Source organism: Neofelis nebulosa, chromosome 1 (genome assembly GCF_028018385.1).
Source record: "Neofelis nebulosa isolate mNeoNeb1 chromosome 1, mNeoNeb1.pri, whole genome shotgun sequence".
In the NCBI taxonomy this organism is placed as follows: Eukaryota; Metazoa; Chordata; class Mammalia; order Carnivora; family Felidae; genus Neofelis; species Neofelis nebulosa.
In genome coordinates, this window is record NC_080782.1 from 125,939,225 (window position 1) to 125,954,904 (window position 15,680).

Here is a 15,680-nt window from a genome sequence, read left to right on the forward strand (position 1 = left end):
CTCTCCCTCCAACCCCCCATCAACCCTCAGTTTGTTCTCAGTTTTTAAGAGTCTCTAGAGATGATTTTGATTGGATCATCGTAATTTGAATTGTCTTAGGTTTAAGGTGCTGGCTTGAGGTTGAAATCACAGTGTTTTATAGGCTATCCATAGCTGTCCTCTACTGGATGTATATAATCTAATGTAGTAGTTATAGGAAGATATTATCCAGTGAACTTTTTTTTTTTTTTTTTTAATTTTACCTCTCTTCCACTCTGGTGAGAAACATAGATTGTCTCACCCTGGGAGTAAGTAGAGAGTCTATTTGGTCTGGTGTTCAAAAGGCTGTTCAGTGGAACATCGGTTTGTTGGGATGTTAAAAGGTGGTCCTGTGGAACAAAGTGGGAAGGTTCTATGGGCAAATAAATTTGGGATGTCTTTCCTTCGTTACAGTTTAGAGTACTGAAAGATAGGAGATGAGTATTGCATGTAAAGAAAACGTTATATAGGAAGGGAAACTGAGCTTATATAGTAGAAGTCTAGGTCACAAATTGGCAGTGTTTCACTTTTTCAAGATTAATCTATACTGCTGCCAGATTTTCTTAATAGTTTAGTAGAAATGCTAGATTATTAGATCTGTGCTATTGTGTGTGTGTGTTTTATGTGTATATATGAAATTATAGTTATAATGCTAATAGAAGACTGCAAAATTAAACAATAGGCATTTGTGTGTGCCTGTTGTGTGGTAGGTAGGCACTATTATAAATGCCTTTGTAACATATTAACTCATTTAGTCCTCAGTAAAGCCCTATGAGGTAGGGTCTAGTATCCCTACTTTATAGATTAGAATATTGGACAAAAAGAATTTAACTTACCCAAGGTCACTAAGCCAGTATTCATAATTTATTTAGGTAAAATATAAATAAGCCACCAAAGAGGGTTGGTACCTCCTTATTAGAAGACCACATTCGAAAAATGTTTGCAAATCTGTAAGGAAAGGCTGCATTCTTTTAAAAAAAAATTTTTTTTAAGTAATCTTTATATCCATCATGGGGCTCAGACTGACAACCCCAAGATCAGGAGTTGCATACTAACAGACTGAACCAGCCAGGTGCCCCAGGAAAGACTGTATTATTCTAGGCTGGAGTGGTGATTGGCTGCCCTTTTACCCTAGTTATTTACGTTGTGGGGATGATGAAAATCATGATGATGCCAGTGAGAGTGTTTTTTTTGTTTTTTTTTTTTCTTTTAAATTGTAGAAAATGACAAAAGATCACTTGATAGAAGAGAAAACTTCTCTCCAGAAAAGTCTTCTTTACTATGAAAGTCAACATGGAAGGCCGGTAAGTGTCTCTTGCTAAAAACATTTGATTTTCCATCTTAAAAAAGATCCCGAATCTCCTTTGTGGCCCACATCTGCAGAGCTGTTTCATAGAGCACTGTTTCCTGCATTCATGAGATTGCCTATTTATTTAAAATAACTTCTTAAAAATTGGGTGAAAGTCATATTGCTTAATGCTTTGGACTTCAAATTTTCTGATGACTAGGTAATTGCCATTTTCCTTGCTTTAGGTGACCAGGGAAGAAAGACACATTGTGAAACCTCTCTATGAGAGATACAGACTTGTAAAACAGATGCTGACAAGAGCTAGCATCACTCCTGTCCTTGTGAGTAAAACACACAAAGCTTTATCTAGTTCATTTTACCAAGGCCTACCCTTTAAAAAATACTTTTATGGTGGTATATTGGAGAAATACACAGCTAAAGTAGCAAGAATTGTATATGTAAGGTGAGGTTACTGTTTTTAGAAGATAGGAAATTAACAATCAGTGTGTACCTCCCATCTCCCAGGCACTTGTAAAAGCACTCTATGTATATCATAAAAGAAGATGTTATTAAATCTTGACAAGTCAGAACAGGTAGCACATAATAGCCTCCTTTTCACACATGATGAAACTGGGGCTAAGGAGTGATACACCCAGGGTCAGCTACGTTGTGGAATTAAAAAAAAACGATTCCTTCCTTCCTTCCTTCCTTCCTTCCTTCCTTCCTTCCTTCCTTCCTTCCTTCCTTCCTCTCTCTCTCTTCCTTTCTTTCCCTCCCTCCCTCTCTTTTCTCTTCCCTTCTCTTTCTCTCTCTCTCCCTCCCTCCCTCTCTCTCCCCCTCTCTTCCTCGCTCCCTTCCCCTTCCCAGTACAAGTGGGGAGGGGCAAAGGGAGAGGAAGAAAGATTCTTAAGCAGGTCCATGCCCAGCACACAGCCTGATGCAACATGGGGCTCACATGGGACTCGATCTCACAACCATGACCTGAGGTGAAATCAAGAGTTGAATGCTTAACCAAATGAGCCAGCAGGTGTCCCCCCACAAAAAACAAATTTCAGACGCTGGCCTAGTTTCTTTCAGTTTAAATGTGCGTGTGTGCGTGTGCATGCACGTGTGTGTGTGTTTTAATATGAAATTTATTGTCAAATTGGTTTTCTTACAATACCCCTTACTCATCCCAACAGGTGCCCTCCTCAATGCCCATCACACACTTTCCCCTCCCTCCCATCCCCCATCAACCCTCAGTTTATTCTCAGTTTTTAAGAGTCTCTTGTGGTTTGCTTCCCTCACTCTCTTTTTTTCCCCTTCCCCTCCCCCTCTTCTGTTAAGTTTCTCAGGATCCACATAAAAGTGAAAACATATGGTATCTATTTTTCTCTGTATGACTTATTTCACTTAGCATAACACTCTCCAGTTCCATCCACGTTGCTACAAAAGGCCATATTTCATTCTTTCTCATTGCCAAGTAGTATTCCATTGTATGTATAAACCACAACTTCTTTATCCATTCATCAGTTGATGGACATTTAGGCTCTTTCCATAATTTGACTATTGTTGAAAGTGCTGCTATAAACATTGGGGTACAAGTGCCCCTCTGCATCAGCACTCTTGTTTCCCTTGGGTAAATTCCTAGCAGTGCTATTGCTGGGTCATAGGGTAGATGTATTTTTAATTTTTTGAGGAACCTCCACATTGTTTTCCAGAGTGGCTGCACCAATTTGCATTCCCACCAACAGTGCAAGAGGGTTCCCGTTTCTCCACATCCTCTCCAGCATCTATAGTCTCCTGATTTGCTCATTTTAGCCACTCTGACTGGCGTGAGGTGATATTTGAGTGTGGTTTTGATTTGTATTTCCCTGATGAGGGTGATGTTGAGCATCTTTTCATGTCCCTGTTGGCCATATGGATGTCTTTTTTAGAGAAGTGTCTGTTCATGTTTTCTGCCCATTTCTTCACTGGATTATTTGTTTTTCGGGTGTGGAGTTTGGTGAGCTCTTCATAGATTTTGGATACTAGCCCTTTATCCGATATGTCATTTGCAAATATCCTTTCCCATTCCATCGGTTGCCTTTTAGTTTTGTTGATTGTTTCCTTTGCTGTGCAGAAGCTTTTTATCTTCATGAGGTCCCAGTAGTTCATTTTTGCTTTTAATTCCCTTGCCTTTGGAGATGTGTCAAGTAAGAAATTGCTGTGGCTGAGGTCAGAGAGGTTTTTTCCTGCTTCTCCTCTAGGGTTTTGATGGTTTCCTGTATCACATTCAGGTCTTTCATCCACTTTGAGTTTATTTTTGTGAATGGTGTAAGAAAGTGGTCTAGTTTCATTCTTCTGCATGTTGCTGTCCAGTTCTCCCAGCACCATGTGTTAAAGAGACTGTCTTTTTTCCATTGGATATTCTTTCCTGCTTTGTCAAAGATGAGTTGGCCATACTTTTGTGGGTTCAATTCTGGAGTCTCTATTCTATTCTATTGGTGTATGTGTCTGTTTTTGTGCCAATACCATGCTGTCTTGATGCTTACAGCTTTGTAGTAGAGGGTAAAGTCTGGGATTGTGATGCCTCCCGCTTTGGTCTTCTTCAATATTACTTTGGCTATTCTGGGTCTTTTGTGGTTCCATACAAATTTTAGGATTGCTTGTTCTAGCTTCGAGAAGAATGCTGATGCAATTTTAATTGGTATTGCTTTGAATGTGTAGATTGCTTTCAGTAGTATTGACATCTTAACAATATTTACTTTTCCAATCCATGAGCATGGATTGTTTTTTCCATTTCTTGGTATCTTCTTCAATTTCCTTCATAAGCTTTTTCAGCATACAGATCTTTTACATGTTTGGTTAGGTTTATTCCTAGGTATTGTAGGATTCTTGGTACAGTTGTGAATGGGATCATTTTCTTTATTTGTCTTTCTGTTGCTTCATTATTAGTGTATAAGAATGCAATTGATTTCTGTACATTAATTTTGTATCCTGCGGCTTTGCTGATAAATTTATGTGTTTGAAACACATTAGTTTTGCAGTGTGGAGGTTCCTCAGAAAATTAAAAATAGACCTATCCTATGACCCAGCAATAGCACTGCTACGAATTTGCGCAAGGGATACAGGAGTACTGATGCATAGGGGCACTTGTACCCCAATGTTTATAGCAGCACTCTAAACAATAGCCAAATTATGGAAAGAGCCTAAATGTCCATCAACTGATGAATGGATAAAGAAATTGTGGTTTATATACACAATGGAGTACTACATGGCAATGAGAAAGAACGAAATATGGCCCTTTGTAGCAACGTGGATGGAACTGGAGAGTGTGATGCTAAGTGAAATAAGCCATACAGAGAAAGACAGATACCATATGTTTTCACTCTTAGGTGGATCCTGAGAAACTTAACAGAAACCCATGGAAGAGGGGAAGGAAAAAAAAAAAAAAAAGAGGTTAGAGTGGGAGAGAGCCAAAGCATAAGAGACTCTTAAAAACTGAGAACAAACTGAGGGTTGATGGGGTGTGGGAGGGAGGGGAGGGTGGGTGATGGGTATTGAAGAGGCATTTTTTGGGATGAGCACTGGATGTGGTATGGAAACCAATTTGACAAGAAATTTCATTAAAAAAACACAAAAGTGGGGCGCCTGGGTGGCGCAGTCGGTTAAGCGTCCGACTTCAGCCAGGTCACGATCTCGCGGTCCGTGAGTTCGAGCCCCGCGTCAGGCTCTGGGCTGATGGCTCGGAGCCTGGAGCCTGTTTCCGATTCTGTGTCTCCCTCTCTCTCTGCCCCTCCCCCGTTCATGCTCTGTCTCTCTCTGTCCCAAAAATAAATAAAAAAAAACAAAAACAAAAAACAAAAAAAAAAAAAACGTTGAAAAAAACACAAAAGTTAAGCCAAGACAATTTGATAGGAAAGAATAATTTTTTTCAGCAAATGTTCCTGAGACCATTGAGTATTCACATGCAAAAAAAAAAAAAAAGCATGAATGTAGACCCTTATCTCACACAAAATTTAACTCAGAATGGTTCACTGACCTAATTGTAAGAGCTAAAACTATAAAAGTCATAGGAAATAGAAGAATAAATCTTTGCAATCTTGAATTAGGCCGGTTTTCTTGGATATGACAGCAAAAACACTGTCAAAAAAAAAAAAAGTAAAATAAATTGGACCTCATCAAAATTAAAAAGAAAATCGTGCATGAAAGGACATTTTGAATTGAAAAGACAACCAACAGAATGGGATAAAACGTTTGTAAATCATGTATCTGATAAGGGACTGGTACCAGAATATATAAAGAACTCTTAGAGTTTAATAATAAAAAGTTAAATAACCCAATTAAAAAGTGGACAAAGGATTTGAATAAACATTTCTTCAGCGATCTATAAGTGGCCATTAAGCACTTGACAAGATGTTCAGCATCATTAGTTATTAGGAAATGCAATAAACCACATTCATATACCACTTTATACCCACTAGTATGGCTTTAATGAGAAAAGATAACCGTGTGGACAAGGATGTGGAGAAATTGGAATGCTTACACACTGCTGATAGAATGTTAAATGGTGCAGCTACTTTTATAACTAGTTTGGCAGTTCCTCAAAAGGTTAAACATAGAGTTGCCATCTGACCTAGCAATTCTCCTTCTAGGTATATGCCTCAGAGAATTGAAAATATGTCTGTACAAAAACTTGTACACAATTGTTCATACAGCATCATTCCTAATGGCTAAAATATAGGAAAAAATCCACATGTCCAGCAACTGATAGATAAACAAATTGTGCTTTACCCAAATAATGGAATATCAGTTAGCCATAAAAAAGGAAAATGAAAGCTATTGACAGCTATTGTTAAAAAGGCAGATGGTCCAAATAAAATTGCATGTAATACTTTTTTTAAAAAAAAATATTTATTGGGGCGCCTGGGTGGCGCAGTCGGTTAAGCATCCGACTTCAGCCAGGTCACGATCTCGCGGTCCGTGAGTTCGAGCCCCGCGTCAGGCTCTGGGCTGATGGCTCGGAGCCTGGAGCCTGTTTCCGATTCTGTGTCTCCCTCTCTCTCTGCCCCTCCCCCGTTCATGCTCTGTCTCTCTCTGTCCCAAAAATAAATAAAAAATGTTGAAAAAAATTTAAAAAAAAAAAAAAAAAGAAAAAAAATATTTATTGAATGAGTGCTTTTAGAGTATCCAGACATAAATGAACATTTAGCACTCTTGTGCATACGTAATAAGAAAACATAAACAAAAATAGATTTACTAAGGAATCCTAAAAATTTTATTTCATGTGGTTAAGATTTTGAAAATAAAAGTTTTATATCTGTTCATAGTGAATGAAGCTTCCTTGAATGCTTTAAATATTTAAAGTGTAAACCATTTGTATGTTACAGGGATCTCCATCTACCAAGCGAAGGGGTCAGATGTTACAACCAATCATAGAAGGAGAAACTGCCCATTTTTTTGAAGAAATCAAGGTAATCCTTAAGAGAATTCATTCTCTGATGTCTTTCTTAAGGAAAAAGTTGAGTCATGGCTTGTTTATCTGTTCAATAACTTTTTAGGAAGAAGAAGAAGATGGTGTTACTCTGTCCTCTGAGCTAACTGATATCTTGAAAACTGCTGTGCAGGCACAGTCTTCATTGGAAAACTCTGAATCTGATGTTGAAGAAAATCAGGAAAAACTGGCTCTGGATCTCCGATTGTCAAGTACTCGAGCAGCTTCTATGTATGTTTGCTGTTTGTGATTTTAACCTATTTGTATAATAAAATTCACATGCCGGTGTAAATGTTAAGTAAACAAGCACTTGGAGGGAATTAATGTAGTGCTTCAGAGATGGACCCTTTTTAGAGTGTGATTTATAAATCACTTACTGTGTTTTAAAAATTAAAGAAACTAAAATTCTGCATTTGCTTCATAACGGAGTACAGGAATCAGCTGAGTTAGGTTTGTTCTCTCTCAGCTTCTTTCCCTGATATGGTGTGTAACTGGTTTTCAGCCCTGGCTTCACTTTTTTTTTTTTTTTTTTAATTGAGGTATAACCAACATGCTCTATTAGTTTCAGGTTGGTGTACACCATATTGATTTGACAATTCTATATATTACTCAGTGCTCACCACAGCAAGTGTGGTCACCATACAATGATATTGTAGTATTATTGACTACATTCCCTGGGCTGTACTTTCCATCTTTGTGACTTACTTATTTTATAAGTGGAAGTTTGTGCCTCATTCAGATCCCGTTCACCTATTGTATCTATCTCCTCACCTGTCTACCTCCCTCACAGCCACCCAGTTTGTTCTCTGTATTAATGAGACCGCTATTATTTGTTCATTTTGTTTTTTAGATTCCACATATAAGTAAAATCATAGGGTATTTGTCTTTATCTCTCTGACTTAATTCATTTAGCATTATATACCCATTAGTTTCATCCATGTTGTTGCAAATGGCAAGATCTCCTTCTTTTTTATGGCCAAGTAATATTTGTGTGTGTGTGTGTGTGTGTGTGTGTGTGTGTGTGTGTGTGTACACCACATCTTCTTTATCCATTACTCTACTGATGGACACTTGGATTGCTTCCATATCTTGGCTATTGTAAATAATGGTGCAATAAACATAAGGGTGCCTATCTCTTTTCAAATTAGGGTTTTTGTTTTCTTTTGGTAAATACTCAGGAGTGGAATTACTGGATCATATGGTAACTTCTGTTTTTAATTTTTTGAGCAGGCTCCATACTGTTTTCCACAGTAGCGCTGGTTTCTCTTTAAGATTACCTAGGGAAAAAGTTTTTTTAAATACTGCTGTAGAGGTGCTTTAGTTTGCAGCCAGTGTTTGAACCCCTGGTAGGAGTCAAAATGTTCTTTCAATAATGTTTTCTTTCCATTTAAATTTCAGGCCTGAATTACTGGAACAACTTTGGAAAGCTAGAGCTGAAAAGAAGAAGCTACGTAAAACGTTACGGGAATTTGAAGAAGCATTTTATCAACAGAATGGAAGGTTTGTTGAACATCACAAAATTGAGTCTTCCTTCTTCCTTTTTTTTTTTTTAGTTATTTTACAATGTTTATTTATTTTTGAGAGAGAGAGAGACAGAGCACTAGCGGGGGAGGGGCAGAGAGAGAGGGAGACACAGAATCACAGAATCTGAAGCAGGCTCCAAGCTCTGAGCTCAACACAGAGACCCATGTGGGGCTCGAACTCACGAACCATGAGATCATGAGCTAAGCCAAAGTCAGACGCTTAACCGACTGAGCCACCCAGGTGCCCCGAGTCTTCCTTCTTCTTAAACTTAAGTGCTTATATGGTAAATTAAAGGAATATATAGGAATAGAAATAAATTGTGCACATAAGCATGTTATCATTGAAAAAAAAAAAGTAGAAAACATTCCTTTTTTACTTGGAAGTCCTGCTATTAATGGCAAGAAAAAGAGCTAGGGGAACAATACCTGATAAAATATTTCAGAGTTGTTCTAGAGGGGCTTGGTTGAGTGGCAGTTATGTTGTGTTTTTTTTTCTCCAACGTTTTTGTTTTTTTTTTTTTTTTTTTTTTTTTTTTTTGGGACAGAGAGAGACAGAGCATGAATGGGGGAGGGGCAGAGAGAGAGGGAGACACAGAATCGGAAACAGGCTCCAGGCTCCGAGCCATCAGCCCAGAGCCTGACGCGGGGCTCGAACTCACGGACCGTGAGATCGTGACCTGGCTGAAGTCGGACGCCCAACCGACTGCGCCACCCAGGCGCCCCTATGTTGTGTTTTTTAATTCTACATCCTCACCCTTTTGGCAGTGTTTGTGAAACAAAAGGTTTTTCCTTTTGTAAAGGGTCCTGTGACAGCTAGTGTGGATCCTTACACTAAGACTGTGGCTACTTAGGCTGCATGTTGGGCCATTCCAGGCTTCGCATTTTCAGGGTGTGCAACAGGGTGCCAGTCAGTAGTGTGGCTCCTAGAATACAGTATGGCATGTGTTTTTATATAACTGGGGCACAGTTGACTCAGTGGAACTCTTTAAGAAAAATACATTCTAGTTCAGATGATGGACAGAAATGAATGTTATCTCAGACCTCAGAAAAGTTTCTCCATGTATGTAACTGGGTGGTCTTAAGCCAGTAGCTATATTACAAATTCCAAACTGTGTTTACTTTGAGAATTTTCTATATAGTGGGCAAAAATGGTTAAAAAACACCAGTGTAAGAATGCATTTTTTCAAGTACCTTCTTATTCTTTGCCTTAATGGAAGAAAACTTTTTTGTAATTATACTTCGGATGATTTGATGCTTTACCTAGAGATTAAACTGAATTGGATTGGGTCATTAATATAAAGTGAGAAAACTGCTTTTTTCTGTGGGTAAGATCTTTTACTTCTCAATTCACTGAAGCCATAGTACAGTAAATGTATGAAATCACTGACTGTAATCCTCTAGCACTTGATATACACTTCCAGACCTGACAGAGTCTAGCAGTGTGTGTGTTACTAAAGTATTTGGCTTCTGCCTGGTTCTCTGCAATGAACATTGATAAGTATAGCATTATTGAATCTGTCAGTAGAGAAATTCATCAAAAAAAGTATTTTAGGATTGTTCCTTGGGGATGGGGTGCGGGGAATTAGTGCAGTAATCTATCTTCTTGTAGAACAGTTTTTTTTATTTGAATTTACATTTGGTAACATTGTGTCTCACATCAGGACAAGTTCTGGGACTTTATTTTTCAATGATCTCCAGAATATTACAGATTTTATTTTCTTCCCTAGGAATGCCCAGAAGGAGGATCGTGTTCCAGTGCTTGAGGAGTACAGGGAGTACAAGAAAATTAAAGCCAAACTTAGGCTTCTTGAAGTTCTTATCAGCAAACAAGATTCTTCAAAATCCATATAAAATATACTCCTTGAAAACATCATAAAAATCAGTTGTATTCCCTGAAGCAATCATCGTGTGTACTTGGCTGGTACTTGAGTTCATTTTGTCAGGCACTCAGAAAGTATCACTTTGTACTTGGTTGTGGTGCCACTAGAGAATGATGGGAGGGTAAGTAGACCCTCTCTAGGGAGCGTGGTGTTCCATATTAACCACAGACTGTCCTCTTCACCTTTAGCAAACATCAGTTTTCTTCATTGTTTTGTACTACAGATACATCCTGTTAGCAAAAGACTAGTACTTTATTCTTTCAACTTCAAGAACTTTGGCGATACAAGCTTTTTGTTGTTACCAACTTTGCTTTTATTATTATTTTTTTAATTACTGAAGAAAATTGAGAGGAACATCTTCACATTGAATTCTTCGGTTGCCTTTTTCTTACAGAATGACTGAAAATTTGAAAGAAAAGCCTATAAATGTGCACATATGCAACTATGTCTTATGTTTTCTTAGAAAACCAAACTCAAACTGAAATTTCAAGTCCTACTGTGGAACACATTTCTGTTTAATTTCCAAAGTGAAAGTTTCTCACAGGTAATATGTTAGCAAAATTTTGCAATTCAGTGGTCACACAGCTCCTGGATGAAGATAACAGAGGGCACACCAAAAAGTGACCTTGTTTATTAGTATAGTGAACAGACACACCACACATCACACACAGAACTGAATCATTTCACATGCTGCCTATGGGACATAAGTTACTGTTTGTTTCCTCAGTTATTCTTTTTCAGCTGGTGATGATGTGATTTGTCTGCATCAGATCCTGTACTTTTTCCTCCCACCCACCTCCAGATAATGTGAGAAAATAGCCATGTCTGTGTAGGAACACTGATGGTGCTCAGATTTGTGTGTTCAATCAGATGGGCCTAAGTTGGCAAAAGAGTCATTATGCGTGAATCAAATCTGTTCTTAACAAGGGCTATACCACTGCATTTTTTACATGTACCTTCCGGGGGTCACATCATTTTTTTTTTCTCTTTTAATTGGCCAAATCCATGAAGAAAACATCCTCTAACAGGACCACTTTGGCTCAGCACATGCTATTTAAAGCAGCTGTGTAGTGGTGTTCAAAGATGTCTAGTGGTATGCCCCTTGTCATATACTCTAAGCTGATTTTTTGTTCTTTGGCTTTGCATGGCTTTCCTTCAAGTACTCTTCTGGTATCATTCTGCTCATCATTTTCACAGAATGGTGACTTTATTTGGGCTAACAGTAGTAATAGCGTATTCTGGTCAGGCTTAATCTAAGTGTTAATTCTTTTCTTGGTGCTTTTTTGGATTGATGAGTGTCTCACTTTGTGCCCATGGTTTGCATGCATTGACTCATGCGTGATTTTCTTAACTAGCTAATATTAACAGTTCCATGTAAAAATGGACCTCTGCAACATTCTTTAATAAAAGTGAGGGAAGCACGAACCTCAGACTTGCAGCACTATTACATAGTAAGCACATGAAGTAGCTTGATAATAAGTAGTGTTTCTAGTGTTTCACATTTCACCTATGTGTGCACTGCCTTTTTCGGGGGGAGGGAATGTTCATTGGTGGTGAACATGTAGTTTTACTGGGGAATAAAGCACTAAATCCAGCCCTTTTTGTGTGGTTTCCTTTTGGTATGCCTAGGTTGTTCATAACGTATACCTAGAAAAATGAAATTGAAAATGCCAAAACAAGTATCATATCACTTTGATTTGAATCCAGCATGCAGTGTGCATTTATTTCTTTCAGTCTCCAGACAGGAGTGTATCCAAACATCTAATTTAATGTGCACTGTGTATTGTTTTATATGAATGTTTATATATACCACATGCAAAAATGTCCATATGCACTATTTAAATGTTTTAAATAATATATTCCTTCTTTATAATGCTAAATCTATATGAGTACCATATTTTTATAAGTCAGTGGCCTGACTGGTTTCATTTTAGAATTAACAGCTGCTTCATGGTGTTGATTATTCACTGTTAATGTTTGGCTGCGAGTAGAATAGATAAAAGTAGCATGGCAGCACTTACGCTATGTGACAGTACTTGTGTGTCATAGTTGAGCAGTAGGTGGTAGAACTAGGCAGTTTGTGATGAGTTTTACTTTGGTACAAGTAAAAACAGTATATCTATATATACAAATAATATATAGATATATATGACCACCAATATAATCGCATTGCTGTGTCTGGCACTTCATTGTATAGACTTTTGTAATAAAAGAACTTGAATGTTCTAAGTCATTGTAAATGTTTTTTGTTTTCACTAGATGTTAAAAAACAAAAAATCGAGACCTCAAGTGTTTCTTTGCCTTAATGTTCTTGGGCTTTGTTGGAATTACCTCATTCAGGGACCACGGGGGGACAACATGGTTACTAAGCCGCTTGGCTGGCTACAGCTCTGGGGAGTGGTAAGACTAGGGAAGGCCATGTTGTTAAATGTGTTGTGGAAGTCTAGAAGATGCAGAGAGAACAGTCAGCATTTCTTGTTGGAATGAATTATTCTATTAAGCATACTTGAGGTACAGTTTCTAAGAAAAGAGCGTGCATGGCTGGCTTGAGGAAGGTGGGTAGATTTAAAATCTATTGAGCACCAATGTGGAAATTGAGTATGATGGTGAGATGATGTTGTTTGGGCCAAGAGAACATATGGCTCTTCCAGGAGGACTTATGTAACACGCTAAAAATATAGAAGAGTTACCTCACACAACTTTACAACCACTCAGACGGGTTTTGCGGCACCCTCATATTTCTCATATATTAAGTTGACTTCTCATAACTCTGATACTCCTACCTTGCTCTTTGTTTTTACAGTATATTTTGCTTTTAGAGTAGTTGAGGAAATGCTTAGGAAACTTTAAATGTGTTACTTTAGAAACTTTTTGGATGAATTTCCAGTTTGAAAATATTAGTGAAAATTCTGTAGATGATTGGTAAGTTTGTTCTTGTACACTTTAGCTTTTTCTAGATGACCTCAAACTGGGAGGAATGGAGGTGAGATTACTTTATTTGGGGTCTTATATAATGGTTTTCCAGAATCATAGGTATTTATTAATTTATTTATGGCCAGGACAAGTTATAACATGGTACATGATGAAAACACCTAACGGTTCCTATACTCTAGGTAACATTGAGAAAACTGCTTATGACCTATTAGAGACCTGCCCCATGAATTATATGCAGCATTTGATACTTTAACTCCACATTCCTAGAATTTAATAATAAATCTCATTATAAAATCATTTACGTGTACCGGTGTGTATACTCTGGAAGTGTGCTGTTTGGATTGCACAGTGGGGCCCATTCAGGGGTACTTAATTTCTGGAAATCTTTTGGTGAAATCATTTTGGTAATTATACTCTGATGACAGCTTGATGATAGGTGGTACAGTGTTTTTAAAGTGTACCTGAAATGGGTACATGTTTAGGAAATAATTCAGTACAGGGATAAATCTTTGTTACAAATGCTCAATGATCGTATCACAGATTCTCACCTGCACTTGTCTTAATTTTGTAGAGCTGAAATCCTTCTCATCACTCGGTTTAGTTTTAAACTGACGTAGTGTAATTCTTTCTCCAGCTCCACGGCATACAAAAAGAGTCTGCAGGATAATTTAGAAGGAAGCAGAGAATGGGTCAGTAACATGCCTTCGTGCATAGAGAGACAGCAGGTTATTAGTGCCTTTTGTGAAGTACTTGGGGTGGGAAGATAATACTTTAAGCTTCTAAAACATGCCTAATAGGGCCAATTATGGATCTTATATTCTAAAATAGTGGAGAACAGGGTCTCCTGTGCATATTAAATATAAATGGCAGTTCCCGTTAAAAAACTTAAAAGGGGGAGCACCTGGGTGGCTCAGTCATCCAACTTCAACTCAGGTCATGATCTCAGGTTCGTGAGTTCAAGCCCCGTGTAGGGCTCTGTGCAGGCTTGGAGCCCAGAACCTGCTTCGGGTTCTTTGTCTCCCTCTCTCTCTGCCCCACCCCTGCTTGCATTCTGTCTCTATCTCTCAAAAATGAATAAACGTGAAAAAAAAGTTTTTTTAAATATAAATGGCAGTTCCTATTTGGAGATGTAAGAGTAAAAGCAGTTGGTTTCACTCTCACCTTACATTTAAACAAATGGAGTATTGTGCTTTCTGGTTAATTTCAAAGTTGAGTAAAAAGATGAAAAAAAAGGGGGTGGCATCTCAGAATAAGGTTCTGATTTCAGGAAAATAATGTAATTCATGTCCCCAGTCACCATATCATGATATCCCAGAGTGCCCTGGTTAGAACAAATACTTACTCTCGAAATTCTTGTTGAGTGACAGGCTGGTAGTCATCTTGAATTTCTGAAGAATAATACTTTTTCTCAAGCCTCTCTTTCCACTTTTTCATCTGCTCTGCACTTTGAATCTCCTGTCAAGTCAGAGGACAAGCATAGGCTGCACCTTTAAATTTTTCTCTATCTTAAGTCTTTGGTCCCCAAGCATCACAGCATTGAGAATCTTTTTATTTTTTAATCTAAATGGCTTTATTTTTTTTTTCTTGTCTTATTGCACTGGTTAAACCTCCAGTACAAGATAGAATAGAGATAGTGAGAATGGACGTCCTTGCTTTGATGCTGATCTTAGGGAGAAAGCATTCAGTCTGTCATCAGTATGTAGGCTTATAGCTGACAGGTTTTGGGGGTTTTTTTTGTTTTGTTTTTGTTTTTTTGTAGATACTCCTTATGAAGTCTTGTAAAATCTCTTTTCTACAGTTTGCTGAGAGTTTCTGTTATGGCTGAATGTTGACTTAGGTGAAATGCTTTTTTTAATGTACATAAATTATTATTTGTTCTTTTCCTTTTTATTCTATTGGTATGGTAAGTTGCCTTAATTGATTTTCAACATTCCCTTCCTGAGAGACACCCCACTGGTCACAGTGCTTTATTGTTAAATTCAATTTGTCAATGTTTTGTTGAGGATTTTTGCATCTGCATTTATGAAATATGTTGGTCTGTACATTTTTTTTCTTTTAGTGTCTTTCTCTGTTTTCTTTATAAGGGTAACTTTATTTTTTTACTTTTTTTTGAGTTGATTTTTTTTTTAATTTTAATTTTTTAAAATTTGCATCCAAATTAGTTAGCATATAGTGCAACAATGATTTCAGGAGTAGATTCCTTAGTGCCTCTTATCCATTTACCCATCTCCCCTCCCACAACCCCTCCTGTAACCCTCAGTTTGTTCTCCATATTTATGAGTCTCTTCTGTTTTGTCCCCTTCCCTGTTTTTATATTATTTTTGTTTCCCTTCCCTTATGTTCATATGTTTTGTCTTTTAAAGTCCTCATATGAGTGAAGTCATATGATTTTTGTCTTTATCTCACTAATTTCACTTAGCATAATACCCTCCATTTCCATCCACATAGTTGCAAATGGCAAGATTTCATTCTTTTTGATTGCTGAGTAATATTCCAATATATATATATATATATATATATATATATATATATATATATATGCCACATCTTTATCCATTCATCCATCACTGGACATTTGGGCT

General features: G+C 37.6%; 2 protein-coding genes across 16 annotated transcripts in view; one reads left to right on the forward strand and one right to left on the reverse strand.

Moving 5' to 3' along the window:
• Window positions 1-12,393, forward strand: part of FAM13B (family with sequence similarity 13 member B) — an 89,014-nt gene extending 76,621 nt beyond the window's left edge. For 10 of the 13 annotated variants that reach the window (XM_058735603.1, XM_058735645.1, XM_058735609.1 and 7 more), the window contains 6 exons: window positions 1,239-1,322; window positions 1,552-1,647; window positions 6,658-6,741; window positions 6,829-6,992; window positions 8,160-8,261; window positions 10,012-12,393. In XM_058735603.1, the coding sequence (XP_058591586.1) occupies window positions 1,239-1,322; window positions 1,552-1,647; window positions 6,658-6,741; window positions 6,829-6,992; window positions 8,160-8,261; window positions 10,012-10,135 (654 nt within the window). In that variant the 3' untranslated portion in view covers window positions 10,136-12,393. The remainder of the gene's footprint in view (window positions 1-1,238; window positions 1,323-1,551; window positions 1,648-6,657; window positions 6,742-6,828; window positions 6,993-8,159; window positions 8,262-10,011) is intronic. The other 3 variants (XM_058735626.1, XM_058735659.1, XM_058735686.1) reach the window with 3 other exon arrangements.
• Window positions 10,454-15,680, reverse strand: part of PKD2L2 (polycystin 2 like 2, transient receptor potential cation channel) — a 46,221-nt gene continuing 40,994 nt past the window's right edge. For all 3 annotated transcript variants that reach the window (XM_058735738.1, XM_058735727.1, XM_058735717.1), the window contains 3 exons: window positions 14,441-14,553; window positions 13,647-13,754; window positions 10,454-10,563 (listed from right to left, as the gene is read on the reverse strand). In XM_058735738.1, the coding sequence (XP_058591721.1) occupies window positions 13,658-13,754; window positions 14,441-14,553 (210 nt within the window). In that variant the 3' untranslated portion in view covers window positions 10,454-10,563; window positions 13,647-13,657. The remainder of the gene's footprint in view (window positions 10,564-13,646; window positions 13,755-14,440; window positions 14,554-15,680) is intronic.